The sequence below is a fragment of the Rana temporaria genome, chromosome 3 (genome assembly GCF_905171775.1).
Source record: "Rana temporaria chromosome 3, aRanTem1.1, whole genome shotgun sequence".
NCBI lineage: Eukaryota > Metazoa > Chordata > Amphibia > Anura > Ranidae > Rana > Rana temporaria.
Window position 1 is genome coordinate 208,023,860 of NC_053491.1, and position 24,586 is coordinate 208,048,445.

The 24,586-nt window shown below is 41.9% G+C and overlaps 1 protein-coding gene across 2 annotated transcripts in view; it reads left to right on the forward strand.

The window, feature by feature from the left end:
• The window catches only part of SLC6A15 (solute carrier family 6 member 15), a 93,071-nt gene extending 68,696 nt beyond the window's left edge, over window positions 1-24,375 (forward strand). For both annotated transcript variants that reach the window (XM_040344180.1, XM_040344181.1), the window contains exons 9-12: window positions 8,376-8,568; window positions 11,865-12,024; window positions 19,031-19,193; window positions 23,010-24,375. In XM_040344180.1, coding sequence (XP_040200114.1) covers window positions 8,376-8,568; window positions 11,865-12,024; window positions 19,031-19,193; window positions 23,010-23,387 — 894 coding nt within the window. In that variant the 3' untranslated portion in view covers window positions 23,388-24,375. The remainder of the gene's footprint in view (window positions 1-8,375; window positions 8,569-11,864; window positions 12,025-19,030; window positions 19,194-23,009) is intronic.
• The last annotated feature ends 211 nt before the right edge of the window (window positions 24,376-24,586 follow it).

The window sequence follows — 24,586 nt, forward strand, 5'->3', positions numbered from 1 at the left end:
ATGCTCAACATAAAGTGGAAAGATGGGGGCAGATACGATATTCTTTAAATAATTAATACTAATTAATAAATATAGTCAGATTTAAGTGTCATCAGCCACGGTCGCCTTCTCACTAACAAACAAATATTATGAATGACACCAAGGACATTCATTTACTGCATGACATAGCAAAATTTGCCATATCATGCAGCACGGAACAGATTACCAATAAAAGATAATATCTCAATCCGTCGATACCAGCATATTAAAACAGTATAATATACAGTATATAAATAAAATTAAATTAAAATTCATATAAAATTCATATGTAATCCATACAGAATCATATATAAAAACAAAGCTTCTATCATATATAAAAAAAAATATTTCATAAATGATTCATATAAAATTCATGTAACATTCCCCAATACACAATCAAGATACAAAATTACTTAAAAATATTAAAATAGAATTATAATTTTAAAAAATTATTAAAAGATTACTTAGCGATTGGAAATAAAACAATTAAGATCAAACTCCACGTTAAGGCCGGCCGGGGAGGAAACTTTAGTTTCATATATCCAGAATGATTCTCGTCGGCTAAGTTGCCGGATATAGTGTCCCCCTCTCCAATGCTTAGCAACTTTCTCGATGCCCCAAAATTTGAGACCTTTAGGGTCCCTATTGTGGCATTCTCTAAAGTGCTTTGATACACTGTGGTTTCGAATACCCCGTCGTATATTGCTAACATGTTCTCCCACTCTCACGTGTAACTCACGAGAGGTGCGCCCTACATATTGCAACCCGCATTGGCATTCGAGCATATACACCACACCTACAGTCGAGCACGTGATCAAATCTTTAATAGGATATTCTGTCCCAGTGACAGTAGCAACAAAGGACTTGCGCTTTTTGATATTAGATTTAGCATGTTTGCAAGTTGCACATCTGCCACACGCGTAAAAGCCTGACAAGAAATTAAAGAGTTTTGGCCGAGGGATAACTGGCGGGTCTATCACTCCTGGGGCCAGGCGATCCCTAAGACAGGGGGCCTTCTTGTACACAAAAGCAGGACGCTCAGGGAGAACAGGGCCAAGTACCATATCTCCCTTTAACACAGGCCAATGTTTGGCCACTATTTTCTCAAACTTTTTGTGTTGTATGTTGTAATCCAATAGCATTTTATAGTTGGCTACTTCTGAATCAACATCAGGCGGTCTATCTTTTATGATCAAACTCCTGTCAGTATTTCTAACTTTTTCTATTTCCTCCTTGATCACAGGCATAAGCCTCGTACACACGGCCGAGGAACTCGACGTGCCAAACACATCGAGTTCCTCGGCCAGTTCAGCCCTGAAGCCGCCGAGGAGCTCGGCGGGACGAGAGCTCCCATAGAACAACGAGGAAATAGAGAACATGTTCTCTATTTCCTCGCCGAGCTCCTCGTCGGCTTCCTCGGCCGAAAGTGTACACACGGCCGGGTTTCTCGGCAGAATTCAGCCAGAAACTCGGTCGGAAGCTGAATTCTGCCGAGGAAACTGGTCGTGTGTACGGGGCCATAGAGTAGCCTTTTGCTACAAATCTAGCAGCCAATTCCTGAGATTGCACTGTGAAATCAGATTCTAATGTGCAATTCCTACGCAGCCTAACAAACTGGCCTCGAGGAATATTGCACAACCACAATCGATGGTGGCAACTGGTTAATGGGATATATCCATTTCTATCTACAGTTTTGAAATGATTTCTGGTGACTAATCTGGACCCAGATTTGAATATTTCAAGATCCAGGAAGGTCACCTGTTCACAAGAGACCGTCCACGTTAAGACAATCCCCTGATCATTGGAATTGAGTTTGTTCATAAACAACTCCAATGCAGGCAGGTCTCCCTCCCAAATCATCACCAAATCGTCAATATACCTGCGATAGCAAAGTAATTGTGGTGGCATGTCCAGGAAGACCACGTCTCGCTCCCAGCGGGCCATAAACAAATTGGCCACACTGGGAGCGAAACGGGCTCCCATCGCAACACCGCACCGCTGGAGAAAGAACTCCTTGTTAAACCAAAAGTAATTACTCTCCAAGCAAAATCTCAAACTGTCCAAAAGAAAACATACATGCTCTGGCTTTAGGTCAGCAGCCTCCAGAGCCCATGCAACTGATGCCAAAGCAGCATCATGACCAATTATTGTATACAAAGATCCCACATCTGCGGTCACCAGTATAGTATTAGCTGTACATGGGATAGAGTTCAAAATTTGAATAATCTGCTTGGTATCCCGCAAGTAGGCGGGGACTTTACACACTAATGGCTGTAAAAAAACGTCCAGGTACTGCCCCAGCCGCGATGTAACGGAATCGATTCCATTTACTATCGGACGTCCCGGAGGTCTTTCTGCATCTTTGTGCAATTTGGGCAGAAAATATATTATCGGGGTCCGACAGTGGTAGGGATCTAGATATGCAGCCTCCTTTTTGTTAAGGACACCTGATTCCTTGCCCTCTTCTATTAACACATGGAGTTTATTTTTAAGCGTAACCATTGGGTCACCCCTAAGAGGGAGGTAGGTAGTGCGGTCACCCAGCAGCCTACACATCTCCTCATAATAGTAGGCCTTGCTGAGGACCACTAGGCCCCCCCCCCTTATCAGCCGGGCGGATCACAATATCATTGCGTTTCTCCAGAGAGACAATGCCTCGCTGGATACACTGTGAGTCCCTCACTTTTTTGATCCGAAGGTTGTCAAGGTCTTTGCATACTAGATTACGAAAAACTTCCAAATGCTTAGTATCAGTGTATTGGGGGTTAAAAACAGACTTATTCCTTAATTTAGAATGATTAGAAATAACATTAGGGAGAGTTCTCTCAATCGGGTTAGAAAGGAAATATTTCTTTAAATTTAAATTCCTTACATATTTCTGGACATTCACATAAGTCTCAAACTTATTTAAATTACGTATAGGCGCAAATTTCAGACCTTTATCCAGTACCAGCATCTCATCCCCAGTGAGAGTGACCCCACTGAGGTTGAAGATCCCGGCACCGATTACGCCCTTGGTCTTTTGGATTCGTCTCCCCCCTCTGACTCCTCTTGATTTTTTCTTTTGGACCTGGGTTGTCCCACAAACGGGGGGGCCTGGGCCAAAGGAGGAGGGTAGGGGGGGAGAGAGGGTTCCCTCCATTCGCCGGTCCAAACCGGTGGAAAGGGCGGAGGTCCCCTCCAGGGGGTCCTCCCCTGTCCTAAAAAATGTTGTTGATTAGTGGGGGGTGGGGGTCCCTCCCAATAATTCTGTAAGGGGGCGTAGTAATTGTACGTAGGTAAAGGAGGTGGTGCCCCTATCAAGCGGTTGCTGCCCCCTCTTTTTTGACCTCTCCCTTTCTTGGACTCAGTTTTCCAAGGTGGGTGTTGATTCAGAAGTAGCCAACTATAAAATGCTATTGGATTACAACATACAACACAAAAAGTTTGAGAAAATAGTGGCCAAACATTGGCCTGTGTTAAAGGGAGATATGGTACTTGGCCCTGTTCTCCCTGAGCGTCCTGCTTTTGTGTACAAGAAGGCCCCCTGTCTTAGGGATCGCCTGGCCCCAGGAGTGATAGACCCGCCAGTTATCCCTCGGCCAAAACTCTTTAATTTCTTGTCAGGCTTTTACGCGTGTGGCAGATGTGCAACTTGCAAACATGCTGAATCTAATATCAAAAAGCGCAAGTCCTTTGTTGCTACTGTCACTGGGACAGAATATCCTATTAAAGATTTGATCACGTGCTCGACTGTAGGTGTGGTGTATATGCTCGAATGCCAATGCGGGTTGCAATATGTAGGGCGCACCTCTCGTGAGAGTGGGAGAACATGTTAGCAATATACGACGGGGTATTCGAAACCACAGTGTATCAAAGCACTTTAGAGAATGCCACAATAGGGACCCTAAAGGTCTCAAATTTTGGGGCATCGAGAAAGTTGCTAAGCATTGGAGAGGGGGACACTATATCCGGCAACGTAGCCGACGAGAATCATTCTGGATATATGAAACTAAAGTTTCCTCCCAGGCCGGCCTTAACGTGGAGTTTGATCTTAATTGTTTTATTTCCAATCGCTAAGTAATCTTTTAATAATTTTTTAAAATTCTAATTCTATTTTAATATTTTTAAGTAATTTTGTATCTTGATTGTGTATTGGGGAATGTTACATGAATTTTATATGAATCATTTATGAAATAATTTTTTTTATATATGATAGAAGCTTTGTTTTTATATATGATTCTGTATGGATTACATATGAATTTTATATGAATTTTAATTTAATTTTATTTATATACTGTATATTATACTGTTTTAATATGCTGGTATCGACGGATTGAGATATTATCTTTTATTGGTAATCTGTTCCGTGCTGCATGATATGGCAAATTTTGCTATGTCATGCAGTAAATGAATGTCCTTGGTGTCATTCATAATATTTGTTTGTTAGTGAGAAGGCGACCGTGGCTGATGACACTTAAATCTGACTATATTTATTAATTAGTATTAATTATTTAAAGAATATCGTATCTGCCCCCATCTTTCCACTTTATGTTGAGCATAGAGTTGTTTTCAGTCTGCTTGGCAATCTGTTAAGTTTGACCGTCTTCTATTATATAGACACAAGATGGCGCTGTTGGCAGGTCTTTATTTGTTGTGCTAGGTTGCCGAGGCAACAGCATACTATATAACACGCAGCGGGACGCACACGTTGATCTCCCCACCCTATGCTGATGAAGTCCCGCCTATTGGGACGTAACGTACGAAAGGGGGAGGAGCTACGTGACGTCACCCGCGCTCGCCGTCTCACATGCTGGTGTGTGAACAGATCATAGAATCGGAAGCCTGCAGCTCTGATATACGCTATTGATGCTTCACACTCGGCTTTGAGTGCCACTAATTGTAAGTTGTTACCTGTTTTTCAATAAATATCTAGTTCTATCAGACAGAGAGCACTAGTCTGTTTCCTCTCTCATTCACATATACCCTCCTGCTGACCTGGATATTGGCTGAGCTGAGTTGCTGGTAGCTGCCTGCCTATTGGGATTTAAAGGTTTCTTGCTCACACCTGGGAGGTGTAAAACGCTTTGTGACCTAGCCATGGTCGAATGGCTGAGGTGAGAGGCCAACTATCTATTTAGTTAATCGGTGGAGGATTCTTTACCTGTGGATCACAGAATTTCTGATTTACTGCACTCAATCACTATACATTGGAGCACTATTTGGATTTTTCACTTGTGCACTATATGGACTTTCTTCAATATTTAAATTAATATTATATTGTCTTAGATTTTATTTGCGCTGCACTATTTTATACACTATTTGACTCTGGGACTTTTTATTTGAATTTATCCTGAGTGCTGGCTTGCAATCTTTTGTTTTTTGTGTTTATTATTCCAGCGCTGAATTTTTCTTTATATCACAGTATCACAAACAACCTGTCATGCCTCAGAAACGCCAATGCCCTTATATGTAAACCTTGAGACCACTTGCATATCACAGCACTTTTGCATGTCTCTTGGGAGAGGGTATCATGGCTGACTGCAAAGTTGCTTGAATAATGTCAGAACAATTTCTGACAATTTAAATACATAGATGAAATACATATATGAGAACTGTTTTACTTGCCAGAGGACTTGTATTTCTACCCATTTATTCCTTGATAGGAATGTACCATGCTTGACAGCAAGGCCAGGCTGACAACCTACCCCACAGCCATGATTGATGAATTTCTCTGTCAGTGTGCTTCCTCCTACTATCAGAATGTTCCTTGTTAACACGTGAGCACTGCAGCACAGTTCATTGGTTCCTTGTGCTGCTTCTCAGTCTTCCACTCTGATCTCTGGTGTACAAGAAACTAACATAAAGCAGCCCAACTGCAATAGCAGAGATGACTAACGATAAACAGGTCTGTGGAGTCGCTAGGCAGAAAGCAGTCTGAATCCTCACACTGACAATGTAAAAAAGATATATCAAAATAAATCCTGCATTGCTCATACAAAGCCTAATGCCGCGTACACACGGTCGTTTTTTGTGATGAAATAAAACGTTTTAAAAAACGTAATTTAAAATGATCGTGTGTGGGCTTTACGTTCGAACATGCTTCAATTTTCTTTGTCGTTTTTCAAAATGTCGTTTTTTGTGTCATAAAAAATGATCACGTGTGGGCTAAAACGACGTTCAAAACAACGTTTTTAAACCCGCGCATGCTCAGAAGCAAGTTATGACGCGAGTTTGAATGGAACAGAGTGCCGTCGTACGTGTTGTATGTAACCGCGCTTTGCTAGAGCATTTTGAAAAAACGACTGTGTGTGTGGGCAACGTCGTTTTTTAAAATGAAGTTTGAAAAACGCTGTTTTATTTCACGAGAAAAAACAACGTTTTTTTACAAGACAAAAAACGACCGTGTGTACGCGGCATAAACATAGTGACTAGTTAAACGCAACTGGATTCAATCTTTGACGATGTATCAAACACTCGCTGTATGTTGCTGCTTGCAGCGTCCTTCTGGAGTTTGACAGGTATAGCCTCAGGATATGGTTCCCAAACCGCCCAAGCTGCACACCATATCCTAAGGACACGGTGGCAAGAAAAAGTATGTGACTCTTTGGAATTAACTGGTTTTAGCTCTAAACCACACCCCCGACTCATTTCATTAATTGGACCCCAGGTGTGCAAACTACTGATGCCAATTTGCTTTCATTGAAGTAATTAATTTGTCAGTTATCAGTTTAAGCACATTGGGCCAAATCTTCAAAGGAGATACGCAGGCGGAACTGCTGTTCAGCCTGCGTATCCCTGTGGCTATCTTTGGAAACGATCCTCAGAAGGATTTTTCCAAAGATAGGCAGAAGATCCGACATCTGTAAGAGACTTACACTGTCGGATCTTAGGATGCAGTACCGCATCCGCCGCTGGGGGCATTTCGAGTCGAAATGCCGCTTTGCGTATGCAAATGAGTACTTAGGCAGATCCACAAAGCTTTTTAGCTTTGTGTTTTCTGCGTAAGTTACGTTTTGCATGCGTAAAATTAGGGATGCTTTTACAAGGCCTAAACTGTTTAGACCTTGTAAAAACAAACCTTTTTTTCGATCGCCGCGTTTTTTTTTAAATTTCGATTTTTTTTTTTTTTTTTTTTTTTTTTTTTTTTCCGGCGCGTAACTTTTTTTTTACCCCTCGATCAGACGACCGCCTTGCGACGGAGGCACTTAAGTTACATGCCGTGTAATTTCTAGGTAAGTGCTTTGTGGATCGGGCACTTAGGTAGAAATTTTACGCCTGTGTAACTTAACTGCTGAAAGTTAAGTTAGGCAGGTTTTTTGAGGATTTGGCCCATTGTGTTTGTCTATTGTGACTTAGCTGAGGATAAGATTATATTTTACGGCAAATTACTGAAGAAAACCCATTAATTACAAAGGGGTTCACAGGTTGACATAACATTTCTTGCCACTTTATATACCTGTTGCTTTTAATTAGTTGCTGTGTTTAGGCTTTGTGCAAGTGCTACAGGGTTTGTTTTGGCATTTCCGCTGTACTTGAGATTGGAAAAGGCTGAGGCCTCGTACACACGACCGAGTTTCTTGGCAAAAACCAGCAAGAAACTTGCTAGGAGATATTTCGTTGGGGGAAACTGTCGAGAAACTTGACGAGCCAAAAAGAGAGCAAGTTCTCTATTTCCTCGACGGGAGTCTCAAATTGGCTCATCGAGTTCCTGGTCGGGCTGGTTTCCGACGAGAAACTCGAGCGTGTGTATGCTAAGAAACCCGCGCTTGCTCAGAATAAAGTATGAGACAGGAGTAAAAGTAGCATTTGTAATGGAGATAACACATTTTTCAAGCTGTAACAGACTGAAAAGTGCAAATCGTCTCTTAACAAACTTTTACTTAACACGCAAGAGATTAGCAAAACCAGCCCCGAGAGTTTAGCCGGTGGAATCGAACTTCCCCTGCCGTTGTATGTCACCGCGTTTGAGAACGAGGAGATTTTGGCTTGACTGTGTGTACGCAAAGCAAGCTTGTCGAGTTCCTTGACAAGCCTAACAAGGAACTCGATGAGGAAAACGATGTGTTTCGCCCGTCGAGTTTCTCGGTCGTGTGTACGAGGCCTCATACCGAGTTGAAATCGCAAAAAGTGGCCTGGTCTTTGACCAGCAATATGGTCCGGGGCTGAAGTGGATAATGTTTATGGACTTTTGATGAGAAAATTTTCATATGTTTAAAGTTCAAAGTTCATATTACAAAGTTCACATGACTCATATATTTAGCATATGTGGATTATTGGAATTTGTTATTCTGTGCAGATTACCGTACTTGACTTGACTGGCAACATAACTTGAGAATTACAGGATAACATATGTTAATACCCTCTTCTCTCTACAGTCTGTCCAAGGGACTGGTTTGGCTTTTATTGCATTTACCGAAGCTATGACACATTTTCCAGCATCGCCATTTTGGTCAGTGATGTTTTTCCTCATGTTAGTAAATTTGGGCCTTGGCAGCATGTTTGGAACAATTGAAGGAATTACAACACCCTTAGTGGACACATTTAAAATAAGAAAAGAGCCTCTCACTGGTAAGTTCACCTTCATTTTGTGAGTGTGTGAGTGGTTCGCTACTGAACACATCTATATCCCAAAGCATACACTTAAGATGTTATTAAAATAGCTGTTTACATACCTATTATCCATTATTTAGGCTACATACACCACAATACAGTCATATTGTATTAAGGTGTATGTGTGTATGGAGCCTAATACATGAAATATGATGTTTTTCAGCCCAAACGTTTTTTGTTTTTTTATTCTGCATAAAGTGGGGGAAAAGAGGGAAAGTGGGCACCTTTACATAGATTTACCCTTACTCTCATGATGACAACATTGTCACCATACAGGGTGTGACAGAAAATCTCAAACAGCATCTCTAGAGTTGGGGAAATCTAGAAACCCTGTCTGCATCCCTAATACTGTTTTATCCCTCAGGGGATATCTCTCTAACGAACTCCTTGATAACAGTAAAAATCCAAAATGGTTTCTAATCCTTTCCAAAATATGTCCAAAATGCAATGGCTGTACTTGATACTGAAATCTAATATATTTAATTGCTTTCAAGAAGAGAGATGGAATAGAAGAAGTTCACTCCTGTGTGGGCAAAATGATAAACACAACACTTTTTTGTGTTTGTCCCTATTTATTTATTTTTTGATGTCACAATGTAGAGAATACGATTTCCTATCAACTGTGCCCAGTCTTGCCACACGTCTTGCCAACACGAGTTAAAGTGGAGGTTCACCCGAAAAGTTAGTTTTTAACCTTAGATTGATGCTCATTTTGTCAAGGGGAATCGGATTTTTTTTTTTTTTCAATCTAAGCCGTACTTACTTTTTTTTGAGAGCGATCTTCTCCGCCGCTTCCGGGTATGGGCTGCGGGACTGGGCGTTCCTATTTGATTGACAGTCTTCCGACAGGCTTCCGACGGTCGCATACATAGATATACTTGGATTTTAAAAAAAACTACCCGATTCCCCTTGACAAAATGAGCATTAATCTAAGGTTAAAAAAAAAAAAAATTCAGGTGAACTCCCGCTTTAATCCAGCTCTGAGCAATCCTCTTTTTATTGTTCAGTGAAATAAAACAGACTTTCAGATAAAAACCAAAGTCCTTGCTTGAGTGACAGGTTATTTACATATCTTGTGCACTAGCTTGCAGAAATGCACAGCTTCTGTAAAAAGTTCCCAATTCACATCCCCCTCCCCTCCCCTCTCATCCTCTCCTCTCCTCTCCAGCTCTCCCAGGATTGGCTGCCTGTCCTGTGTTTTGATTAAATGTTTTCATAATATGGGGTGATTCACAGTTCAGTGTTATGAGGAAATGCTCAAGTGAACAGCCATCAGAATATACATAGACAAGTGATTAGGGGAGATGTATTTAGTCTGAGCTTTATTCATTTTTACAAAAAAAAAAATATTTTTGTACTATTGATGGGAGGGTGGGGTTTTATTTTTTAAATATATTTTTTCACAGTGCTTTTGGGAAAGGGGTTGGGGGGGATGGGGCAGTGGTCGGTGTCAGTAGGGCAATGGTCGGTGTTAGTGGGGTAGTGGTCAGTGTCAGTGGACGGTGTCAGTGGATGGTGTCAGTTGGGTAGTAGTCCGTGTCAGTGGAGTAGTAGACGGTGTGAGTGGGGTAATAGTCGGTGTCAGTGGATGGTGTGAGTGGGGTAGTAGTCGGTGTCAGTGGACGGTGTGAGTGGGGTAGTAGTTGGTGTCAGTAGGGTAGTAGTCGGTGTCAGTGGGGTAGTGGTCGGTGTCGGTGGTCTTGGGGCTCTGGACCTTGTCGGTATGGGGGGGGTTGTGGTGTCAGTTTTATTTTTTCAATTTCATTTTTTTTTTACATTTTTGGATTTTTTTTTTTTATCAGCCCTGTTGGGGGTGTTGGTGACATGCCAGAGACCCCTGACATCTCCCATTTGAGACAGAGAAAGGGACAGAGGGCAGTCATTTCCCAGTTCTTTTCTCTGCACAGAAGATGAATGGAGAGAAGACAGCATCTCCCCTCCATTCATAAACTGAGCAGAGTAACACGGGTTACTCTGCTCCGTTGTCACAGGACACAGAGCGCTCGGTAACGAACGCTCTCGGTGTCCCATTCAGAAAAGAAAGGGGCCGGTAATTGGCCCCTTTCTCCGCTCTCCATCCCGCGGGAGAGGAGAGGGAAGCAATCAGCTGCGACGGAGAGAGGGGGGGGGGGGAGACACAGCGGGTGGATGAGGAGGGGGCCTGAGAAGAAGGGGGCTCTGGAGGAGGCAGACACGGAGGACAGTCGGGGGATGATCTGTGCAGCAGGGACAGCTGTGAACACCGTGATCCCCCATGCATGGTTTTCAGGTGAAAGCCGGAGGGAGAGAAGGAAAAGCGGCTGATGAAAACCATGCATAGGGGATCGCGGTGTTCACAGCTGTCCCTGCTGCACCGATCATCCCCCGACTGTCCCTGGACATACACATGTGTGCAGAAGTGACAGGGGCCGTGAGCGCGCTATGCTTCTTCCCAGAACGCGCTCTGTCACTCCTGCACGCCAGTCTCCCCAGCGCGAGGCTCATCCTCGCAACGCTGGCTGGCCGTGGGCGTGTAGTTGTGGGGGAGTCCGCTGATGTCGCCACTCTGCCCACCGAGCGCCGAAAAATGTAACGCCCACAGATTCTGCAACATAACAGGGCCCCAGGCAGGTGAGGGGGGGACCTTTTGAATAGCAGGGTATATACATTCAGCATGTATTGGATTATAGAGTTGAAATGTGCTAATGATGTAAATTTGCTGTCAGTGTGTTTACATCCACTTTAAAGATCTGCGACTTTTTCTATGTACACAAAAGGCGTATTTCTTTCAAATATTGTTCACAAATCTGTCTAAATCTGTCTAAATCCTTTGTCGAGATAATCCATCCACCTCACATGTTTGGCATATCAAGATTGCACAGGTGTAGCTTAGGCTAGCCACAATATTTGAGAGAAATAGGCCTTTTGTGTATATAGGAAAAAGTCACAGATCTTTGAGTTTAGCTCATGTTAAATAGGGGAAAACACAAAAGTGTTGCGTTTATAATTTTTCTCAGTGTATGTTCTAATCTTCCAATCTCTCATTATTGCTAAGACATTATCTTTAGGTACTTATACAAACACTACAGAATTATTTGCAATGATCACACTATTGGTAATATGAATTTAATTACTATGTATCCAACTCTCATACACGTTAGGTTTAACATTCAAGATACCATTAAACTGCAAACAGATTCATATAGTACAACACCAGGTAGATATGATGTTTCTTGTCCAAATGTTAATGCTTATGCTTTTTTGTCTTCCTTAAGTTGGATGTTGCCTGCTTGCATTCTGCATTGGGCTCCTCTTTGTGCAACGGTCAGGAAACTACTTTGTTACTATGTTTGATGATTACTCTGCTACTTTGCCCCTTCTTGTTGTGGTCATCTTGGAGAATATCACTATTTCCTGGATATATGGAATTGACAAGTAAGTGCTGAAATCTTTTGACTAGCAGTATGTTTTCTTAAATTTGTTATGATCAATTGCTCCTGCCAATACTGCTGATCTATAAAATATATATATGCACTGCGTAAATTGATGATGCTAAATAGGTACCTGTAATAAATAAATATACAAAATCTTTCTTTTGAAGATTAATATCTATGGCATAAAACTATTTGCATCTGTAGATATACAATATTTGCAGTAATGGTTAAAATGAATGTTGTACTTTTTAAAATCGTATTGTTTAACCACTTAAGACCCGGACCAAAATGCAGGTAAAGGACCAGGCCCCTTTTTGCGATTCGGCACTGCTTTGCTTTAACTGACAACTGTGCAGTAGTACGGCGTGGCTCCCAAAAAAAAATGGCGTCCTTTTTTCCCCACAAATAGAGCTTTCTTTTGGTGGTATTTGATCACCTCTGTGGTTTTTATTTTTTGCGCTATAAACAAAAATAGAGCGCCAATTTTTAAACAAATTCAATATTTTTTACTTTTTGCTATAATAAATATCCCCCAAAAATATATAAAAAAAAAAGTTTTTTTCCTCAGTTTAGGCCGATAAGTATTCTTCTACCTATTTTTTTGTAAAAAAAAATCACAAGAAGCGTTTATCGATTGGTTTGCACAACATTTATAGCGTTTACAAAATAGGGGATAGTTTTATTGCATTTTTATTAATTATTTTTTACTACTAATGGCGGCGATCATCGATTTTTTTCGTGACTGTGACATTATGGCGGACACATGGGACAATTTTGACACATTTTTGGGACCATTATCATTTTCACAGCAAAAAATGCTATAAAAATGCATTGTTTACTGTGAAAATGACAATTGCAGTTTGGGAGTTAACCACTAGGGGGCGATGAAGGGGTTAAGTGTGACCTCATATGTGTTTCTAACTGTAGGGGGGGCGGGGCTGGACATGTGACGTCATTGATCGCCTTTCTCTATATCAGGGAACAGACGATCAATGACAGTGCCACTGTGAAGAACGGAGAAGGTGTGTTTTACACACACCTCTCCCCGTTCTTCAGCTCCGGGGACCGATGGCGGGACTCCGGCGGTGATCGGGTCCCGCGGCCACGAAGCTTCGGACCAGGTCGCGGGAGCGTGCCCACGACCCACGGCTGGGTATTTAACAATCACGTACGGGTACGTGATTGTGCCCAGCCGTGCCATTCTGCCGACGTCTATCGGCGTTAGGCGGTCCTTAAGTGGTTAACACAGATGTCCATAAAATTGATTAATTCTCAATCTCCGGTACCACCCAATACTTATTTCCCCACAGTAAATAATAATGAAAAAAAATGGCATACATACCTAAATTCTGGGCATCATCTTTCATGACGAGAGGGGTCTTCTTTCTCTTTTTTGGGCTTCTCCTTTTCACCAGCATGTTAACAGGCACTGTTGAGATCTTCTGCCCCATATGGGCTGACAGAGGAATTGCATGCAAACAATTGTAGTGGCATTAAGGCAGCACTCTCTGTCACATCCTCACATGCATCTTTCTTTGTGACATTGCAGGGAGCAATGTCCTCTCCACCTGAAACTTGAACATTTAGCATTATTAGCTGGTAATGTAGACCATGTCTTGGACTCCACCAGCCTATTAGTCATCACTTTCCCTAGTGATGTCACTGACACCCACTTTGCTCTACAATTGATAAGATTCACCCTTAGGTTTACCAGGAAGTTAACACTGTACTTCTCCTTAAGGCATCTCACCTGCAAATCTCAGGTCAAGTCCCTAAGAAGGCCCAGTACCGCAGCTGACCCCAGGATGGGATCTATGCTGTTTAGTAAAGAAACCTGAAACACATTGTTCCCTTCCCAATCGGGGTTCTCTGTCAACCCTGTCAAGTCACACGCTTCCCTACAGGGTGTCTGCTATCTTCTCTGTATACATATTTCTGAATGTTTTTACACCACACACAAGGGTTAACTTGCCCATATATTCATGCTACAGAGTTCTCCTTCCCTAACCCAGAGGGTTAATGTGATCTTTTCCCCCAGTATAATGTTGAAGGGATACATCATAATACACAACTTATCGACCCTATTACCAGGAAGCTAACACTGTGCTCCTCCTTAATGCATCCCACCCGCTACTCTTAGGCCAGATCCTTAGGAAGGCCCCATACCACAGCTGACCCCAGGTTGGGATCTATGCTGTTGAGTAAAGAAACCCAAAGCAAACTGGTCCCTTTGCTATCGTGGGCCCTCCATCATCCCCATGAAGTCACCTGCTTCCCTATAGGCTGTTTGCTATTTTCTCTGTAGTCAAATTTTCTGAATGTCTTAAGCTATGACACCACCCACAAAGGGTTAACTTAGCTATACATTCATGTTATAGAGTTCCCCTTCCCTAATTCAGAGGGTTAATGTGATCTCTTCCCTCAATATAATGTTGATGGAATACACCATAATACTGTACACTACTTATTGACACTACACTCCCCTTTAAAAGCAGAGCAGGCAAAAGCTTTTCTTCAATGCAATTCTTTTTCTGGAGAATTTTTCATACAATGCAGATCGAGTATATCTTTAAATCTTAACATAGGCTGGTGGTGCTGCCCCTGGTGCCCCTAGTACCCTGCTCCATGGTGGGGTCTATATCTGACTGGTAAATGTCCATTAAGAGAACAACTGTCCTTGGGTCCTTTTCCTGATTTGAAGTCCACCCAAAGTTGGCAGGTCAATGGACATCGGGGAGCAGGCTATCGAGAGCTCTTACCCCCCCAACAACCAGAATGCACTAGACACAAGATATAATTTCAATATATTGTACATAATGGGTGCAAAACATAAGAATCATAGCAAATAAGAAGTAGTACCCTAGTAGGCACCTGCCTACAAGCAGCCTTCAGTGTTTCTGCATTTATCTATGAACTCAAGCTGCATGAAGATGAACCCTCAGGCCTGTCCATGACAGACTAGGCTCACAAGAAGTTGGTTGAATGACACTGGGCATAATTTAACCTAAAAGAGGACCTGTAGCAAGCAAATAGGTCAGTGCTGAAGTGTGGATAGAGTAGTGATAAAAGGGCTGCTCTGAATATTTAACAACAAAACTATACAGTCTTGGGGTTGGGCTTTATAATGATCCTGTCACCAAATGAAAAGTCTTTTCAAAAGATATAATTGTAGTACAAAAGTAAATACTCACCTCTCCTGCTGTCTGTGCCATCAAATATCATTTTGTGTAAAAGGAACCCCCGTGTAAAGTTTATTTTGAAATAGACAATCTGGGAGCATCCAACTCTTCTGTCCCCTGAAGTTTTCTCCTTGTTGGACCCTTTTCACTACTGTGTCCTGTATAGTTACAGCTTTTTAGTTTGGTGTCAAGATTGCTTTAAGAGACTATTGAGTATCAATAATAACTACAAATAATTTTGCAAGGTAACATAGTATCAATAATAATAAAAATATATTAATATAAATAATAATTTTTACCAGGTAAACGTCTATGTATATATTGATTTATTTAATGGAAATGGTGAACAAAAATATACAAAATGTAAATAAATCACCCACTGCCTTTTGTACAGACAATACACACACTTCCTCAGGCCTCGTACACACGACAGAGGAACTTGTCGGAAAAGACACATAGTTTTCCTCGACGAGTTTCTTGTTAGGCTTGTCGAGAAACTTGACAAGCTTACTTTGCGTACACACTGTTGAGACCAAATCTCCTCGTTCTCAAATGCGGTGACGTAGAACACATACGACGGCAGGGGAAATTCGATTCCACTGGCACAACCCTTGGGGCTGCTTTTGCTAATCTCATGTTACTGCGTGTTAAGTAAAAGTTTGGAAAGAGACAATTTGCACTTTTCAGTCTGTTACAGCGTGACAAATGTGCTATCTCCATTACAAACGCTACTTTTACCGAAGGTGCGCTCCCGATTCATACTTTATTCTGAGCATGCGTGGGTTTCTTAGCATACACACGATCGTGTTTCTCGTCGAAAACCAGCCCGACGAGGAACACGACAAGGAAAATCAGACTCCCGTCAAGGAAAAAGAGAACTTGTTCTCTTTTTTTCTCGTTGAGTTCCTCGACAGTTTCCTCGATGAAAAACATACACGCGACAGCTTTCCTCGCCAAAAAAGCTCCACCGCCAAGTTTCTTGATGGATTCTGTCGAGGAAAACGGTTGTGTGTGTGCGAGGCCTCACACTTTAGTTATGTTGCTGGATTTAGCTATCACGTACCAGAGATTGTCAGATACATTTGATACATAGATAAAAAATAAATGTACTATTATGGTGCTGCTTGACCTAACTACACTGACCCATGAGTACCTTATGGAAAATACAGTTCCACATTACAGTTGATAGTGATCTCTTGTATTGTGCCATGATTGTCTATAAGAGGTCTACAGGTCATTGTCTGAACAGATTTATTTTTCTTGAAGCTTGCCTTTATTAGGCTTCTTTCACACTATGGATTGTATGTCCGTTTTATAATATCCGTATTACACCTATTAACGGACGTTTAATAACGGATACATACGGATAAATATTTTACCATTCTTCCTTTATTGAAAACGGATAATGTTTATCCGTATATATCCGTATACATCCGTTATATCATTCCTTTCTAACGTCCGTTAATAAAAAACATTTCACCCTTTCTTGAAGTCCAGCTCCAGAAGTCGTATGGATATTCAGGGGAACCCCGCCGTCAATTTAAAACAAAAATGACGTGCGGTTCCCGGTAAATATCCATAACCAGACCCTTCAGGTCTGGTATGGATATTCAGGGGAACCCCGCCGTCAATTTAAAACAAAAATGACGTGCGGTTCCCCCTAAATATCCATAACCAGACCCATTATCCGAGCACGTTGACCTGGCCGGCCGCAGAAAAGAGGGGGGACAGAGTGCGGCCCCCCCTCTCTCCTGAACCGCACCAGGCCACATGCCCTCAACATGGGGAGGATGTCCCCATGTTGATGGGGACAAGGGTCTCATCCCCACAACCCTTGCCCGGTGGTTGTGGGGGTATGCGGGCGGGAGGTTTATTAGAATCTGGAAGACCCCTTTAACAAAGGGGACCCCCAGATCCTGACCCCCCCCCTGTGTGAAATGATAATGGGGTACACTGTACCTCTACCATTTCACGAAGGAAGTAAAAAGTATTGTAAAAAAAACACACTGACACAAAAGAATAAAGTCCTTTATTAAAAAAAAAAAAAAAAAAATCCAGCGCTGAAAAATCCACTCGTTCCCGGCTTCCTGCGTTGTCCTGATCCAGCGACGGGTGCGGGTGATCTCCCGCGATGAGAAGATCCAGCGTCGGGTGATCTCCGCTCCGGCGATGTGAAGATCCATCCATCCGGCGCAGCAGCATCCCGGACCTCCTCTCACCGCTGGGCACAGCCCAGCGAATGAGCGGCTGAAGCTGTGACATTTCTTATATAGAGGAGGCAGAGCCACCCGTCACGTGACCCTGCCCCCTCTGACGTACCTCTGCTACGTCACTGGGGAAGACCAAGAAGAGGAAAGACCTTTCCTCTTCTTGGTCTTCCCCAGTGATGTAGCAGAGGTACGTCAGAGGGGGCAGGGTCACGTGACGGGTGGCTCTGCCTCCTCTATATAAGAAATGTCACAGCTTCAGCCGCTCATTCGCTGGGCTGTGCCCAGCGGTGAGAGGAGGTCCGGGATGCTGCTGCGCCGGATGGATGGATCTTCACATCGCCGGAGCGGAGATCACCTGACGCTGGATCTTCTCATCGCGGGAGATCACCCGCACCTGTCGCTGGATCAGGACAACGCAGGAAGCCGGGAACGAGTGGATTTTTCAGCGCTGGAGTTTTTTTTTTTTTTTTTTTTTTTAATAAAGGACTTTATTCTTTTGTGTCAGTGTGTTTTTTTTACAATACTTTTTACTTCCTTCGTGAAATGGTAGAGGTACAGTGTACCCCATTACCATTTCACACAGGGGGGGGTCAGGATCTGGGGGTCCCCTTTGTTAAAGGGGTCTTCCAGATTCTGATAAACCTCCCGCCCGCAGACCCCCACAACCACCGGGCAAGGGTTGTGGGGATGAGACCCTTGTCCCCATCAACATGGGGACATCCTCCCCATGTTGAGGGCATGTGGCCTGGTGCGGTTCAGGAGAGAGGGGGGCCGCACTCTGTCCCCCCCTCTTTTCTGCGGCCGGCCAGGTCAACGTGCTCGGATAATGGGTCTGGTTATGGATATTTAGGGGGAACCGCACGTCATTTTTGTTTTAAATTGACGGCGGGGTTCCCCTGAATATCCATACCAGACCTGAAGGGTCTGGTTATGGATATTTACCGGGAACCGCACGTCACTTTTGTTTTAAATTGACGGCGGGGTTCCCCTGAATATCCATACCAGACCTGAAGGGTCTGGTTATGGATATTTACCGGGAACCGCACGTCACTTTTGTTTTAAATTGACGGCGGGGTTCCCCTGAATATCCATACCAGACCTGAAGGGTCTGGATATTTACCGGGAACCGCACGTCATTTTTGTTTTAAATTGACAGCGGGGTTCCCCTGAATATCCATGCTCAGTAAAATTAACGTCCGTTAACATAACGGACATTTACGGAGACATTTACTAACGTCCATGTGCCATAGACTTCAATGTTAAAATATAACGGACGTTAATATATCCGTTACTTGCAACGGACAAAAAATTTACAAAAAATAGTGCAAGACCCGTCACATATTCCGTTATAACTAACGTCCGTATGTTATAACGGACTATTACGGATCTTTACGGAACATAAAAAAATCCCATAGACTTTAATGATATTTTATAAAGGACGTATAACTTCCGTTTTTTAACATTATCTGACGGATTTTAAAACGGATTATTAAAACGGATTTATTTTGTAGTGTGAAAAGGGCCTTAAGTGTTTACCTTTTTTTTTTTTTTTTTTTATTGTAGTCTTTCCCTTTTTTGTATTTAATTGTATGTAACCTTACCATTTTTATCTTTTCAGATTCATGGATGATTTAAGGGATATGCTTGGATTCACACCCTTAAAATACTACTATTATATGTGGAAATACGTCTCTCCAGTTCTGTTATGTATTTTACTTATAGCGAGTGTTGTCCAAATGGGAATTACCCCACCGGGTTACTATGCATGGATTGCTGAAAAGGTATGCAGTGCACTGAAAAAATGTGCATGGAAATTCTATTGTGATTCACAGGCTTCACGTGTAAATAATTGCACATGTCTGAAATAATAAATATAAGAGAGTGAAAAAAATGTATGGGGAACTGAAGAAATATTCTTATTCAGTGAAGAGTTTGTAGTCCTAAAGTGAGCAATGAGAATGCAGCAAAACTGAAAGTCAAAGTTTAGTTTAGCACACTGCATAATGATTGTTTTCAATATGCAGAAACCCATTAAAAAATGGTCAGAAATCTGTTCATTAAAGCGGGAGTTCACCCGAAATTTTTTTTTTTAACATTAGATTAAGGCTAATTATGCGAAGCAGAATCGGGTGTTTATTTTAAAATCAATGCAGTACTTACCGTTTTAGAGAGAGATGTCCTCCGCCGCTTCCGGGTATGATCTTCGGGACTGGGCGTTCCTATTTGATTGACAGCCTTCCGACGGTCGCATACAGCGTGTCACCAGTTGCCGAAAGAAGCCGAACGTCGGTGCGGCTCTATACGGCGCCTGCGCACCGACGTTCGGCTACTTTAGGGAACGCACTGTATGCGACCGTCGGAAGGCTATCAATCAAATAGGAACGCCCAGTCCCGCAGCCCATACCCGGAAGCGGTGGAGGACATCTATCTCTAAAACGGTAAGTACTGCATTTATTTAAAAATAATCACCCGATTCTGCTTCGCATAATTAGCCTCAATCTAATGTTAAAAAAAGATTTTTTGGGTGAACCTCCACTTTAACCCAATTGCTAATTGGTTGCTGTGGATTATTTCTCCCTATCCACTGCATTCTGCATAGCTTTATTAAAGTGTATGTAAAGCCAAAACTTTAGGTTTTGGATGGAGTAAGGAAGTATTAGACACTCCTTTTTGGTTTTTAATGCCATCAGTGACCCACTAGGACTGGTGAATTTCACCTTTGACTTAAAGTGGATGTAAACCCAATTTTTTTTTTTGCTGTCACAATGTAGAGTATAAGATTTCCTATCATCTGTGCCCAGTCTTGCCACAAATAGTTAATCCAGCTCTGAGCAATCCTTTTTTATTGTTCAGTGAAATAAAACGAACTTACAGAGAAAAACCTTAGTCCGTTCTGCCCCCTTGCTGTGAGTGACAGTTTATTTACATATCTCATGCACTAGCCTGGAGACATGCATTATTTTTAAATTCCCACCCCCACTCCTTTTCTGAAGTCATGTGGTTACTATTCTGGATTTTGACTGGATGTTAGTGATCATAGTAGAATTCAGTGTAAGTAATACATGGGACAAAATGCATGTTGACAAGGGGAGTGTAGAGGTGGGCGGGGGGTCTACTGACATCACGACTCCACCCACCGAAATCCAGACAACAGAGCCACCCACAGAATCTGCAGTTTTTATAACAAACAAATCGGCACTATGGCAGTAGTTTAGAAAGGATGAGAGTGGGTTTACATCCACTTTAATCACCTTTACCAAGACAAATAGTGATGGGAAATTAAAAAATTTACAATTATCACTGGAACGATAGGTGATATGAAATCCTCCACTGGGGACACAGGTTTTGGTGACAACAGTCTAAGAGGGAATTTACTTTACTTTGAGATTTCTCTTAACTTTCTGTAGTGTCTTTGGAACAGAATGTGAAGGAAATCTCTTAAATGGGACATAGACAACACAAAGGAGCTTTTAATCTTGACTTACTTCATTCAACTAAAGTATGGGCTTTAGATATACTTGCTCCAGTAGGTTTTTAATATTGATTGTTTGGTCCACTTTCTGGCTTTTACTACTGCCTGTGTCTCCATTGGGGAAGATTTTCCCTCATCTCTTGTAGCAAGTTGAATACCAAGACAGGAAGTGAGGAACAATAATATGATTAGGGACTACTACATTATAAGAGATAATGGTTCCTTGTACAATTGAGCAAATCAATGTGTGAGTTAGATCTCCTCAGAATCCATCCTGTTCACTTGGAGGTCCTATTTCCCAGGAAGAAAGGGAGGAAGATTTAGCCGGGTCATTGAGCCCAATCCAGGGACCACCTACTAGTTCACTTCCAGTAAAGAGAATGCAGTCGTCGACCCCTCCCCCACACACACAAGGGAAAGCCCCTTTTCCAAGGAAGATGCTTATGTGAAATCACTGTCCATTATTAGGATTTTAATAAGAAAAATGCCAACTTCCTTATTTGGACATCAGTGGGAGGGGGGTCCCTTTTAGCAATAAATGCTAGATTCCCATTAGATACCTGTTTGGGGGACATTTTAGCAGGCAGGGTTTGGTTTTTGATATCCTTAGAGATAGATTACCCAGATTGGCCAGGGACAGGTAACATGAGGTTGTGGCATTTGGGGTATTTCAAGATGTGTTGATCTTAATCACTAGTGACATTACAAGCACATACCCTTTTAGGAGTTTGACACATCTCCAACTTATGTGCCTATACAGTAAATGGCAGGGATGTGCTCAGATTAACTTGCAGTCTTTTGTGGAGGTAGAAACCCCATGACCACTTGCTTGCTACATGGAGATGATTGCTGCAGAAAGGCAAAGGTGAATTTCAAAGAGCTATCTGCATTAAAGGTGGCTTGCATATGTAACCTGCTCTATGCTTGCTTTTCTTTAGCACTTTAGCTGTATTCTAAACCTTGCAAGGGACTATGTAATACAATATTGATGTTTGTATAGTGGTACACATGGAACTCTGAGGCCTTGTACACACGATCAGTCCAAACTGATGAAAACGGACTGAAGTTCAGTTTCATCAGTCCAAATCTACCGTGTGTGTGCCCCATCGGACTTTTGTCCTTCAGACCAAAGTTTTAGAACTTGCTTTAAAATCGGACTGATGGACGCCTGACCGATCGGTCAAAACCCATAGTGCGCAAAAGCATCGGTTCAAAACCCGCGCATGCTCAGAATCAAGTCGACACATGCTTGAAAGCATTGAACTTTGTTTTTTTCAGCACGTCGTTGTGTTTTACGTCACCGCGTTGGACTCGATCGGTTTTTGAACCGATGGTGTATAGGCACATCAGACAATCAGTCAGTTTTCATCAGTTTGGACTGATCGTGTGTACAAGGCCTTACAGCTACATTATTATGAGATCTCAATTTACAAGTTTTTCAACAGCCCTTGATACTTGTTACAGGACAGTTTTTAACAGTTGGACTTCTATACTTCTATAATTCTGTTTTTAATTCATGAATTACCGTATATACTCGAGTATAAGTCGACCTGAATATAAACCGAGGCACCTAATTTTACCACAAAAAAATGGGAAAACTTATTGACTCGAGTATAAGTCTAAGGTGTCCATCTGCATGGCTCACTGTGCCCATGCCTCACTATGCCCATGCCTCATTGTGTCCATGACTAGACTGACGTTTAACATGGAAGTCTATGGAAGGGGTGCCCGGCTTTGAAAAATCAGTGCTCCCCAGCCGTAGGTCCCCCAGACAACAAACTTTGCACACTTGTAGAAGAGTGGGGCTACATGTGTGCCAAGTTTGGGACCCGGCCAGTACCAGGTCCCTAAAGTCCGGGAGATCAGGCACAAAAAGGTGAATCGAGTATAAGCCGAGGGGGGCATTTTTAGCACAAAAAAAAATGTGCTGAAAAACTCGGCTTATACTCGAGTATATACAGTACATGAATATTGACTAGTTGTAATGAATACTGTTTGTTTCAGGTGCCATCATTGTATTTTATGGTCATTTTACATTTTTTATAAACAATGGAAACTAGGATACAAAACATGGGATTACTAATTCCCTCACATTCTGCTCTTTTTTTTTTTTTTACGGTTTTAGGCTACAGAAGAACGCCTGAGTTATCCAACCTGGGGACTTGTTGTTTGTGTGTCACTTATAGTTGTCGCTCTTCTGCCAGTTCCCCTGGTGTTTATTGTTCGCTTCTTCAATCTTATTGATGATAACACTGGAAGCTTGGCCTCTGTCTCCTATAAAAGAGGACGCATTATCAAGGAACTGTCCAATATAGAAGAAGATGATGCCAGTCTAATCCATGAGAAGATTCAAAGCGAGATGCCTTCTCCAAATATTGGAAATAGCATCTACAGAAAGCAAAGTGGATCCCCAACTTTAAAAGTGGACACTGCTCCCAATGGACGTTATGGCATTGGGTATCTAATGGCAGACATGCCAGACATGCCCGAATCAGACTTATAATGGGGATGATAAAATCGCAATTCTTTTTCCTTGGCAATGCACACTAGCTCTTCTTCAATGAAGAGGTTGGCTTTAATGCTTATGAAGCACTGACAGCTGAATAATGTTTCAGGACTGAGAACACACAGTTTGAGAGGATGAGGGGCATTGTGGGTTGTTACCGGAAGGCATAAGACTTTTGTGTTCTGGATCTGGCTTTAGCCCTTAGAACTTTTCTAGGACCTTAACTACTGTATGTGTCTTACCTCTCTGTGCCTAATTTTGTCCTGAGATCAAATGACAACTAAGTTTGTGACAATTGTCTGTACACACATTGAATATTTCTTGACACTATCAATACAATCAACCAATAAGGACAAGTAAAAGCTAGGTGGCGCAATCAGATAAATGACTGCATAAAGAAGTAAGTTGCTGGTCCCTGTATTTCCTTTAAGCCATATGAATGGTTAGTATATGAGCTACAGTATTATCATGAATTATGGATGTTTTCAGTATCTTATTAGTAATAAATCTTTTTTGACTTGATTAGTCAGCTGAAGCTCAGGGCTACAAAGCAACTGACTTATTTTGACATCTTTAAATAAGAAAAGTCCATTTTGTGTAATTATATTTTGGTTCATTTTTTGGCTCCCTCATCAGTGTTATTTAAATTCATGTCAGGGTCACAAAGTGATCACAGTGGAATGTTTTTATCCTTTATTTTGAATGTGTTCACATGTGACTAGAATTGGCTTATATAAGCAAAAAATGGTGGCTCAGGGTTGCCAAAAACTCAATGCATTTAATGATGATGACCATACTGGGCCTGTTATGAATGTATTGTATGTGGATGTTCATCAGAAGAAAGGTTATGTCAGGACAATGCTATGTGTGCCAAAATAGCTTCAAAGTGGATATAAGCACTTAGGTATTTACCCATTTTCAAATCCAAAATGTATTATTATTACTGTTAAACCCATGTCCAGATTAAAAAATGACTAAACATCAATTAAAAGTTTATTTATGTAAGGAGCTTTTAATAACACCCATGAATACAAATTGACTAGTTGTTTTATAGGTGTCAGAACTGGTAATATTCAAAATGAATATGCCATAATAGGGGCTTCCTGTCTTGTCAGTGTAATTTTCTGACTAGTGATGCGTATAACTAAAGAGAACGAAAGAGAGCAAAAAGTAGCTCCATTACGTAGAGCAACATT